At 32.4% G+C, this 12,734-nt stretch overlaps 1 protein-coding gene across 7 annotated transcripts in view; it reads left to right on the top strand.

Moving 5' to 3' along the window:
- Positions 1-12,734, top strand: part of LCORL (ligand dependent nuclear receptor corepressor-like) — a 178,623-nt gene that overhangs the window by 149,892 nt on the left and 15,997 nt on the right. For 6 of the 7 annotated variants that reach the window (XM_010860209.1, XM_010860207.1, XM_010860206.1 and 3 more), the window contains one exon: positions 3,056-11,756. In XM_010860209.1, coding sequence (XP_010858511.1) covers positions 3,056-7,886 — 4,831 coding nt within the window. In that variant the 3' untranslated portion in view covers positions 7,887-11,756. Of the gene's footprint in view, positions 1-3,055; positions 11,757-12,734 lie in introns of those variants that run through there. The other variant, XM_010860205.1, reaches the window with a different exon arrangement.

The raw sequence follows: 12,734 nt of genomic DNA, 5'->3' as shown, positions 1-12,734 counted from the left end.
TGGTAGCTAATGACAATTTTATATTAAATTGTATACTAACTTTAGTGAGACTGATTTTTTTAGTTGTTTACAGTACAAATACTTGTATTTGTTCTTTAATTACAGTATTTTCATTGTCGCAGTAATTTAGTAAAACTCTGTGGCTGCCTTGATTTTGACAGATTTTGTTAATATAAACTGATTGTTAGGCAATTAGTTATATTTATGCATAAATCAATTGCACTATAATTCATGAATTATTTATTACAATATTTTCTAATGAATTCATGTATCTGTCTTGTGTTGTAAATGTACTGTAATTCTGTTTCTACTTTGTGTTGTTATATATCTAAATCTGATTGTATGAATTTTAATTGTTCAGTTAACGTGTTTCTAGGTTGTAATTTGTAGTAAAGCACTTCAATGCTTTTGCACTTAAATTTACAACACTGTTGGTGTGTGATTGATTTACTCATTCATTCAGTAAAAGAAAAAAAGAAAAGAAAAGAAAAAACTTGACTACACTGACTTATTTGATTCACTCTAGGAAGCAGTTTTATTAATATTAATAATAGAAATTGACTTTTTCTAAAGACAACTCTCAGCAACAAAGCTTATAATGGGAAAAATGGATAGAAACTTACCAAAAAATAAGCAGGATGTGTTTGTTTATAAATCAAACAAAGATTAGAAAAAATTTTAGCACGAAAAGCAATGGAGCTGTGAAACATAACAATTTTAGAATCTTATGTAGTTAAGTGAGAGTAAATTCTAGATTGGAGGCTTATGTGTATTCAACTATTTACTCATACATTTGGTTTTTCTTTGAGATTCTAACATACAAAAAATACAGAAATGAAAATAATTAAAGCCAAATAAGCATATTATAGAATTTTCTAATTTGAGAACTTAGTCATCTAATATCTGAGAGAGATGTATAAAATCCTAATATCTGAATATCTAGTAACTTTTTAAAGATGTTCTTCATATGACATTAGGTCAAAATTATTGGCCCCTATGATATTGTTGAGATTTTCGAAGTTCCACTATTAAAAATAATCAACTGAATAAGAAATTCTTAAAGAATAGACTTCTTGGAATGTCAAAAGAGCTATTAAAATTTTTCAATGATTTTTAAAATAACACTAATCATTAATTTTGATTAGTTCTGCTCTAGACTACTAACGGAAAAAATCATTTGAGCATTTCAGGAACTGTTACAAGAGTATAGTAATGTTAATTTGCAAAATTTGCTTTGGTGTTTTTGCTGCTACTCAACAGAGTTTTATAAAATGTAGATACAACATTTCCTATTTATCTGTGAAACAGGTTAAACCAGTTTTAGGCAGGTATTTTTATGAGAAACATGTAAAATCTCTCTTTAGTCACATATACGTTTAATAGGCCATAATATAACTTTTAAACAAACATGTTGGAAATGGATCTGTCAGACCTTTTGGGGTTTTCTTTTGCTTATGTGAAAATTATAGTTGTTAATTTGCTGGGAAAGAATATAATACCACTTATACCCTCTTATTGATAGTTAACATTTACTTGTGCCTTTATTCTCTATATATGTTTTCTGAGTTATACAGTAGTGAATCTTTGGAGTCAGTTCAATCATTTTATACTCTAACCATGAAAAAATTTACAAAAAATTATTTTCCAAAGGGAAGGGATAACCGAGGTCATGTCCTGTCTTCCATCTGTCTAGATGACAGTAGACTTAAAAATTTTTATTGTAATTTCATCTCTTCTCTCCGTTTGATAACTTCTTTATGTTAAACCCATGCTAGTTTTACTAGCGAAACATTGATTGAATCTAGTAAAATTATCTTTTTTCTAGAAAAATTTTTATCTAATCTGAAACAGTTGTGTTGATGTTTTTGCTACTCAACAGAAATTTTATAAAATGTAGATAACATATTGCCTACTTATCTGTGAAACAGTTTAAACCAGTTTTAGGGAGGAACTTTTTAAAATCAGTTTCACTTTCATTTTAAAAATTATTTAATTTTTAATATTGGTGAACATAATAACCCTTTATTAAAACAAAATACAGTCTTCTATCACTGTTCATAGTCAGCATATTTCAGTTCCAACCCTAAATAAAATTTATACAAACCAGTAACTAACAACAACAAATATAAGAAATCACAAGTGGGAGGCTGTTTTCATGTACAGAGTTTGGTGATATGTTTAATTTAAATAGATACTTTTCTGAAACAGAATTCTTTTAATATATTTTATTCTTCTTGCTGCTGGTATTGGATTAGAAAGTTTTTTTTTTTATATAGACTTATACATTGGTTGCTAAGTAATCCTGGGTTTTAGTTTCCATTAGATTTATGTTAGTTTCTGCAGTGGGATATTTTCCAGCATTTGAAATTAAATAATTAGGTAAGTAATGCCTTTAGTTTTGATGTAATTAAGTATTTAAAATAAATTAAAAATAGATTACATTTTTAAATAGCTTAAATTTTTATTTTATTACTAGGTTAAAACGCCTGTTATTTATATGAAATCTAAATCCCTTAACTTTCCTTTTGACTATATAAAACGTTTTGTTAATAATTTTATTTTCACTACCTGAAAAATATTTTATCTTTTTTTAAATAAAGGTATTATCTTTATTTTAAATAAAGATAAGAAAGATTTTCTCCTATATCTTATTTATCTTATTTGTACTAATATGGACTGATAACTACCAAATAACTTATAAAATGTCTACTTTATAAAAATTTTAACTCCTTCTGAAGCACTTTCCGTTAAATATTCTTAATATAGCCAAAGCACTAAACATTAGCAATCTGTAAATATAACCATATCTATCAGTAGCAGCCTTTATATTACACAAAACATAGGGTTTTGCTTTGACTCATATTTTGTCATAGGGAATTATCATAAGTGCTTCATTATATTTTTGGTAAACAATAATCAAGATATCACTTTCACAGCTCTCCATAGGAATTAGAAGTCCAGCAATATCAAAATATCTATTTCAAGCTCTGTTAAAATTCCTTATGATATTAGTATTTTTGCTGTAATTCATTTTTTGTTTGATTTTTATTTTTAGTTCAACTGTTGATGCAAAATCAGAGGAAGCTACTAAAATGGAAAAAGGAAAATCAGCATTAAGCAAAGTTTTGGAATCTTTGTGCATACATCACCAGGAACAAGTTTTGGCTATGTTGAAATTTCTAGTCCAAGAGCAGAATGCTGCTTCTCTTTGCTGTTGTAATTCATCCTATTCTGTGTCTTCAGAGTCTCAGAATCCCCTTATTGAAGATGATTTAGATGGTCTGTTCTGTAGTTGTGAATATAGGCTGGCAGAAAGAGGGTATTTACACAATGAAAGACAAAGCCCTGGTTTTGTGCCTCTGCCAGTCTGTATTAAAGATTTACATTGTTTATCTTGTCAAACTGTAACTATTGAGCATATTAAGAAGGTAGTGAATAGAGGAATTGCAAACAGTTACAATTCTCACAGGTGCTGTTCTGGACTGTTAGCAGACATTGATTCCACAGAATCAGGCTTTCAGAGTCCTCATTCATCAAGGGAAATAGGTGATGTTTCAGTAAATCTTCAAGATGTTTGTAGATCTCGAAGTCCCTCACCCCCACCATTATCACCTGTGCAGGCTGAAGGATTTGAAAAATTGAAAGATGTCATCTCGGAGTGTTCAGCCTTAGAAAATAATAGACTTGAAACAAACATTAACCAGCCTCCATCTCTGACACCAGCAGAAATAAGCAATGATGAAGATGATCATGAAGGTAAAATGCCTAAAACTAAAAAATCCAGTAACTCTGATTCTTTGCTCTTAGAAGACAGCAATAATTGTACTACAAATCATGAAAAGGGTGAAACTACTATAATTTTTCAAGATTTAATGGATCGTATTAATGAAAAATTAAAATCAATAGAAACAATAGATATGACAAACCTTATACAATTATCTAGCAGTGATTGCAGTACAGATAATGATTTAAAATTGAGAGATTTAATAACCTCTCTTTTGCATAATGCAAAGGCCAGTGATTACAGTTTTATGGAATTACTGAGTCAACATGATAAAAAGATAGAAAATAAAATTATTCAGACAAGATTTCGAAAGCGTCAAGAAACCTTATTTGCAATGCACAGCTCTCCTGACTCACCCATATTCAGAAGGCAGTCATTACAGATAAAAAGAGAACTTGCTAGTCTTGATGAAAACTTTATGAGAAAAAAATACACCGAAAAAAATCCAAAGAAGTTTTTGCGCAATGATGAACTCTTTTCAGCAGACAAAGAGCAATTCTATCATTGCCAAGGACCTTCTTTACAGAATTCTAAAAGCCTGCAAGATAATAATCATGTGGAAACATCATTTTTACCAGATTATGGATTACAGTCATTGCAACTACCTCTAAGTAATTTAGAAACTAACTTGGCTTTTGATGCATTTTCAGAAAGCTTTAAAACAGCTTCTCCTGAGAAAATGAGCATAAGGAGATCACAGGAGAAATCTGTGGCTAGGAAAAAGTTTTTGCAAAATCATAAAGAGAATCCAAAATTAGAGAATACTCAAACTCCTTTGAAAAGTGATATCCCTGGACTTTTGAGCAGAACCAAACGAAATATTGTACCACCAGGGTGGTATTCTATATATGTAACAAATAATTATGTTTTCAAAAAATCCCCTAAGGCCAAAAAAGTTTCTGACTCTACCAAAGGAAAAGATGAAGTAAAAAATATTCAGGTTGAAAGCTCACATAGTATAGATTTAAACAAAATTGCAATGAATTCTAATTTACAAGTTGTTGTGGAACGTTTGGAAGATACAATAAATATGGCCAAAAAGTCTTGGAATAATCAGTCATTATCAGAAGGGTATAAAGCATCCAAGAAATTGATAGAAGTTGATGGTAAAGATCAACCTGCTGGTAGAAATATGACTCTGACTTTAAGTAGAATGACATGTAAAGAGAAAAGTTTATCAAAATCCATAGTAGCATCCACCAATATTAAAACCAATCATATACCTACAATAGATTTGAATAGCAAACGACTAAACCAGAAAAAGTCATCTGTTTTAAACACAAGTAGCTTGATTTCCAGTGTTGAAAATGTACCAACAAAATATGAAGCCATTGAAAGCTCTTCTTTTGCCACCTATTCTAGTCCTATCAAACTCATGTTTTTATCTGAGGTTAAAAGCAGTGAAGGAGTCAAATATACCTTAACTTCAGTCAATAATTCCGAATCAAATCATGATTTTTCTTCTGAAAAGCAACCAACTCATCAAGTAACCGAAAATAGAAAAGAAACAAATGAGACTATCCCAAATGCTAACTCTGCAAATTATAGTTCTAATATTAATGATAGTGACACTTTGCAAAAAGAACTAAACAAATTTAATTGTGCAAAAGAAATGGCAGAATCCTCTGCAGTGTTTACAGATGATATGAAGAATGATAAGCCACAAGAGTTACCTAAAGAGTATTCAAGCAGTACGATTGATTCATCTTTTAAAAGAAAACCAGGTAGACCTAAAAAAATAGGTCCCCAGGTTGTGAAACAGATAAAGCGACCAATTGGAAGACCACCGAAACCTAAAACTGACCCAACAGACATTGCCATTTGCCAAAATGAGCCCATTAGTGCTGAAAAGAAAAGCCCAGAGTCTCTCATATCAGAAGTAAAAGAAGGTATATATCAGAAGAGTATTACAGTAACTGTTATTTATGGAAGGTCAAGAAGAACTAAAAGGCATGTTTCTGAAGGAAGTATAAACAAAAGCAACGGTATGTCTTTAAAAAATGTTACTGATTTTCCAACAGACTATAATAGTCTCAGAAATATTAGAGAATATGACACTGACTTGGGTGAAAGAATAAGTGCTATTTCAAGTTTGACTACTGAAAGTGAAATCTTGGGGTCTGGCTTTGAATATGTTAGACCTTTCAAGAACAAGCCTGTGATACCTCAACCGTCCAAGAACATTATTCGACCAAATCACAAGCCTTTGGCAATAATTAGGAAGCCTGGTAGACCTGCAAAAGTGAAAATCTCTGGCATATCTGTGACTATCAATAGAATTTCACCTCAGGAGAGAGAAGTGAGTATTAGCAGCTGCTTACCTCCTTTAGAACAAGAGAATATATTCCAGAAAAATCTGCCTAAAGAAAATCACCAGTACACCATGGATACAAGGCACACTGAAGCTGACAAACTCAAGAATGAGTCAGAAAGTATGGTTGCTGCTGTACCTTTGAGACATTCCATTAGGGATCGAAAACCATCTCTGCATTTCTTACATTCATTAGCATCTTCTAGTTCACTTATTTATAGAAATTCCCTGCTCCATAAGTCATATAAGCTCCATTTGCAGAAAGGTAAAAGTCAGGAGGACAAACATAAGCAGTCAAGGATTAAAATAGCTTCCAAAGGTCCGCCAGGAGCTAGAAATTCAAGGAATGCAAAAAAGCATTTGGAAGATAAATTAATACCCAATTGTGAAGTATCCTTGGACCCTATAATTTCATCAAACCCTTTGCTCAGGTGGTGGGCTGCTTCTACTTCAAACGATTCCTTATTAGAGGAATTAAACAATAGATTTGAACAAATAACAAATGCTTGGGTGCCTGTGAGTGGAGATGAAGCTGAAAATTGTGTTCATAAAAAAAGAGACCACATTGAAAATGATAACTTCAAAATAGCAAGCCCTTTGGAGACCTGTCTTTTAGAACTTGAGGTTTCACCCGTAAAAATGCTTTTTCAGAAAAAGTATGATTTGAATGAACTCTGTACCTGGTTTATGCAAACAACAGAAACACAGTCTCTTTCACTAGTTAGAAAAGCAAATGCACGAAACCCTTTGGAAGTAATAAACACCAGAGGAATTAAATTAGGGACCAAATATTCTGATTTTAATACCAGCCCTTTCAGAAAGCACTTTAAAAAATTTGCACTATCTTCGCCTTCAAAGTCAGCAGGGAAGTTGCATATACTGCATAAAATGGTTAGCTCCCCACTCTTAAATGTGAAAAGTAATTTAACACTAACTAGATTAAAAAGAACTGAGTTTAAGAGGTTGCATCATGAAAGGTGGAGAAGACAGGGAAAGCTGCACAGCCATGGGACAGGTGCTTGGATATCTAAGAGGAGGAACTTAAGATTTTTTTGCCAGAACCAACTTTTGAGTAAGACTGAGGGAGTAACAAATGCTGATGTCCCACTCCAAGGAAAAAACACAGTAGATAATCAGTTTATTTTCCCACCTGAGATCAGGGATAACTTTTTGCAACAGAGGTTGGCCATGTCTGATTTCAAAACACATGCTAGTTTAGAGAATAAATTTAACTCAGAAGCAAAGGAGAATGGAACAAACTGCAGCCAAAAAGATTTTGAAAAGGGACCAAGACTAGGAAATGTATGTTCAAATAATTGGAGGTCAAAAACCTTAAAAGACTGTAGAATATTTTTGAGGAAGATCAACTATCTCGAACACAGAAATACTTTTAAGTTAAATACCATCATTTACTCTCCTGAATCTGTTAACTGTGGAAGTAATCATCAAACTCACATAGAAGAATCAAAGCGCTTTACCTTAAGATCCCAGTCTGCTAGGCAAAATTCTTTTAAAAAGCAATCTAAAGAAATAGAAAATGCTAAAGCAAATAGTCCTTCAAGTGATAAATTTCCTGCCCAACTTGAAAATAGTAAATTAAATAAATGTGTTAACTATGACAAGAATCCTTCTGATAATTGTGAAGTTCTTAGCAAATTGAACAAAAGAAAAAGACCACCATGGAAGACCACAGAAATGTCAACAAAAAGACATAAACGACAGTCTTGCAACAGTGGACAAATGGCAAACTATTTTTCAAAATACCAACTAGGTAAGTTTTTCTCTACTTAATTTTAGTTTCATTGTAGGTGCCTTGAGTGGAATATCAGATGATGGATAGAAGAGGAACAGTTGATTTAGTTTTATTTCTAAAATATTTGGACAATCTAATTTCTTGGCACCTAGTATGAAACTCATGAAATTAGGTGCTGCTAAATGTCCCAGTGAACTTCCCCACATCTAAATGTGTCCAGGATTTCAAGAAAAGTATATTTGAGACATAGAAAGCTTCTAAAATATTAATGTAAATACTCTCTTGTTTTGCATCTGATCTAATATAAAATATAGAGAACAGTTTGACAAATAAATATGCCCAAGTAGCTATCTAAAAATTTACTACTACACTACAAGCTAATATATATTTATTATCTAATGATAAATTAGTAACTTTGAGACCATCTGGAAAGTAAAAACTATCTCATGGTTGACTTGATGAAGACCATAACATATATAATAATCCTAGGGTATCAATCTCACATTCACCATTAAGTTGTTAGGCCCTTTGATACTGCTTTGGGAACCACTTTTAGAGTCTATTTAAAAGTGTCAAGATTTTTTTTTCCAATATGTCAGCAACTTATTAAATAGTTTTTTCATATCTGACATTGGTTCCATAGATATAAAGATGAGGATTTCTTTATAGAGATAATACCTCACCTACCAAAGGAGAAAATCATATACAGGTAATTTTAAGGTAATGGTAAATTTAGAATGCAAACTGAAATTACTTTAGCAAGTAATTATGAACTTTACTCAGTTATACCAACCTGACATTGGTGCCTCAGGGAGACCGTTACCCCTTGAACCTAGCAAAAATGGGATGTAAACACTAGTTGCCATCGTAACCAGTTCCAATTCTGCTTCTTGATAGGTGCTAGACAATTTAGGGTATGTAAGAGTGTTAGTGTTTGTTGATTTCTTCTGTGACATGAAAGAGTGAAGAAATGCAGGGTTACTGGGTTACATTTGGATATTTAAGGATATTTTATCATATGGTTGCATTGTTACATTGTATATTTTAGGGGAGTCTTTTGTGTGGCCCGAGAGGTATTAGTGGCTTAATTTTTTCTTATGTTTTTAAAAAACTTTTTTAAAAGCTAAAAAAAACACTTTCAGGTCTTAAATTGGAACATTAAAAACAGTAATTAAACTCAAGTTTTAATAGGTTAGAAGATTATTATGAACCCCAAAATTCAATTACTTAACTGAATAACTTTTATAATAACCTATTTCTGTATATCTCACATGCAGTGATTAAAATTTTTAACTAACATAAATCATTAAAATGTTAAAGATGGTCAAATTAGAGTCTCCATTATTAAAAATGTATCAAACCTAAAAGTAACGCCCTTTGTTCCTTGGCCTAAGGATAACTAAAAATAACACAACAAATAGTATGTCAGGAAAAAAGAGGGACGAAGTCTAATAGTTATTTTTTTCAAAAGAGCTTATAATTCACCTAAAAATAAGTTCACATATTTTTAAAAGATTGCCATGAATGGAGAGTAAAGTGTAATGTTTCATTTTTAATTCTTTACACCATCCTCATTTCATACTAAAGATAGTTTGTATTGTCATTTCTCTACAGAACTGTATTTTGTTACTTCCAGCTTAACCATTGTATCTTTCTAAGGTATAAATGTAAATGTATTTTAATATGATTCTTCATCTCACTAAATATATCACCCTAGAAAAATAAGATGGAAGATGCCTAATTGTTACTTTTTCAAATTAATTTCAAATCCTTTTGTAACATTTAAAAAAACTTTAGTATCATATTAGGAGTTGTTTTTCACCTTTTCTCATTTTAAAAATTCATAGTAATAGTTCCTGTTCTGCTCAAAGTTTTATTTATCTTTTACTGATAACTTTCCTTCTTTGTTTTAACATTCTTTTTTCCCCCACTCAATCAACAAGGACATTATTTTTATAAAGTTGTATTTATAGCAATATTTGTTATATTATCTGATTTTTAAATGTTTCTTAAGGTGTTGTGTTTTTTTTTTTTCATTATTCTTGATACTCCATACTTCTTTTTGCCTCTTTGAAAGTGACACTAAAATTCATTATTTTATGTGTGTTTTTCTTCGTCATTGAATACATAGTGACTGGAAGTTTGAGACTTTTAACAATAGGACTTTTCTAGGAAAATTCATTTGACAATGTAATAATGAATTAATGGAATATTTCTGTTGATGAAGAGTTTTGCTTTTACTTGAAAATGTCTTGTTTTTAAACTTTTCAAGATTAACCGTATAGATACAGTTTAGTACACAGAAATTTTAAAACTTACACTTGATGACATTTGTACTGCTTATATCTACTGTAAACATGGAAAGGAAGAAGAAGTGCAATTCTATTGAATTCTTGTTTTAACAAATACTTAATGAATGCCTACAATATGCTCTTAGGCACGATAGAAGATTCAAAAAGCTTTTTTCCATCTAAGTAAGAAAATAAGATCTATATTGCTTATTTATTCAAAATATAGAGTGTATTTTATGTTTTAAGTGTGATATTATATGTTTTAAGGGGATAGAATGGTAAAAGTCATGTTTTGTACTCTTGAGGAGCTTACCATCTTATGCAAGATAGTAAATAGGAAATTCATGGAAAGATGAGTGCTATGATGGGAGAGAGAGATGCACTATAGGGGCACATAGGGAAGTTGAACCCAGGGTCAGAGAATTATGCAAGGATTCTTGCTTCTAAGCTGGAATTTGAAGAATGACAAAGTATTAGAAGTACAGAGAGTACTTGAGGCAGAAGCAAATTGCATGGGGAAAATGTGGTTGACTGAAGAGAGCAGGGTTGTCTGGAACACTGATTAATCTAGTTCATATAGCTAAGACATAAAATAGGAATTTAGGAAGGGGCAGTAGGGTAGTTGAAAAAATGGCAAAAGATAAAGCTGCTGATGGAGGCATAGCACAAATTGTGAGGTCAGCATCAGTTAATGAAAAAAAAAAAAAAAGTCTGGAGCCCTGATAGTGTCAGTATTGGGGAAGAATGGATATATTTGAGAGACATCCATGAAGTAGAATCAGTCTTAGAGAATAGAAGAATAAAGTTTAACATCAGGTTTTTGGCTTGGACATCTGGGTAGGTGATTGTAATATTCACTCTAGGTGTTCAGTTTTAAACATATAAAGTTTGAGATATCTAGTGGGGTATCCAAGAAAAGATACTTAGGATGCAACTAGTTAAGAGTTTTTGCTCAGGAGAGAGGTCTCAGCTAGAGATAAAGATTTGGGGGCCAGCAAATAATTGAAGCCATGAGAGTGGAAGAGACTGTTCAGTGTAAAATGTGAAGAACATAGCGTCTCAGAGCCCCAAAGATACGGAGAAAAGAAAAGTGTACAAAAGGAGACTAGTGAGAGTAGCCAGGAGATAAGAGGAAAGCCAGCAGAGGATGGTGACAGGAAATACGTTTTAAGAAAGGAAAAAAACAACAGTGTAAAGTGTTAATAAGAGGTCAGTTAGGTCTTGACATCTTCTGTGTAGCACAAGAGGTTATTTTAGAGTCAGAACTCTTATGATTGAGTAAATTCAGGAAAAAGAAATGAAGAAAATTAGCACAGAAAAATGTAAATGGCAGATTGGTGAGAAAATAGGGAAGTAGTGAGAGGAAGCCCAGTTGAAGGATGTTTAGATGCCAATGGGAAGAAACCACTGGAAAATGAAAGACTAAAGTAGAAAAATGAGATGGCAAATAGGGGAAATGGAGTGAAGCCCCTGACTTGATAGTGGGGTATCATGAGAATCGTTAGAGAGATTGGTGTTGGCCCAAAGAGTCTTTTCTCTCCTAAGACATGAGAATGCATGTGTGCGTGCTAAGTTGCTTCAGCCATGTCCAACTCTGCGACACTATGGACCACAGCCCGCCAGTCTCCTCTGTCCATGAAATTCTCCAGGCGAGAATACTGGAGTGGGTTGCCATGCCATCCTCCAAGGGATCTTCCCCACCCAGGGATAAAAGCCTCAGTAATTACCTCTCCTGCATTGCAGGCAGGTTCTTTTACCATTACTGCCACCTGGGAAGCCGAAAACATGAGAATAGTGGGAATGATTTTTAGGAGGATATAAATCAGTTTATAATTTATGGGGAGAATGTTTAGGATAGTAGACTATTTTCTGTGAATCAAGAGGTAATCTAAGAGTTTTATGGTGAGTATTGAGCTCTGGATAATGTTTGAAATACATCTCAATAAGTAATAGGATTGAACAGCTTGTGATTTTATCTCAGTTACCAGAATGTAAAGCTTGGGAGAAAGATGGGCCATTTTACTTAATAGTAACTGTGTTCACCAAGTGGGTGTAACAGAAGGAAAAGAGATCAAACTAAGAATTTATTCTTTGAATTGTGATAAATTACATGGTCAAACTGCTTCTAAGAAGTCTTTTTCTAATAGCTGCACACAATATAGATTAGAAGAGAGGGCAGAATGGGGTGTGTGAAGGACCAGCTGTAAGAGACAATTTTTGTGGTGATAATGGTCTAAAATTATGTGTGACTATTGAAAATAATAACATAGACCTCTTTAATGTCAGTGTTGTTTGAGTTCCTAAAGCAAATGTGTGCCTTTTCCTAATTGATATACAGCTGGATATAATAAATGGACTTTGGACACCTCTGAAGTTTCAGGCCAGAATAACCTACTATGTACTTAAAGCTACTATCCTCATATTATTTTTCCTAAAATGTTAAATTTTTCTATAAAAATTCAAAACTCAGGTTTACACTTTCAATTGGATTCTGAGATGACTGAAAAAAGTTCAGTTTGTCAGTTTCTCCGGTTTTGTCTTCTGTCCTCAAAAATGACACTCTCTCTCTCTCTCTCTCTCTCTCTCTCTCTCTCT

This window comes from Bison bison, unplaced genomic scaffold (assembly GCF_000754665.1).
Source record: "Bison bison bison isolate TAMUID 2011002044 unplaced genomic scaffold, Bison_UMD1.0 scf7180017864464, whole genome shotgun sequence".
NCBI classification, from domain to species: Eukaryota; Metazoa; Chordata; class Mammalia; order Artiodactyla; family Bovidae; genus Bison; species Bison bison.
Note: the sequence above shows the minus strand (reverse complement) of the source record. Positions and strands in the feature narration are given on the sequence as shown.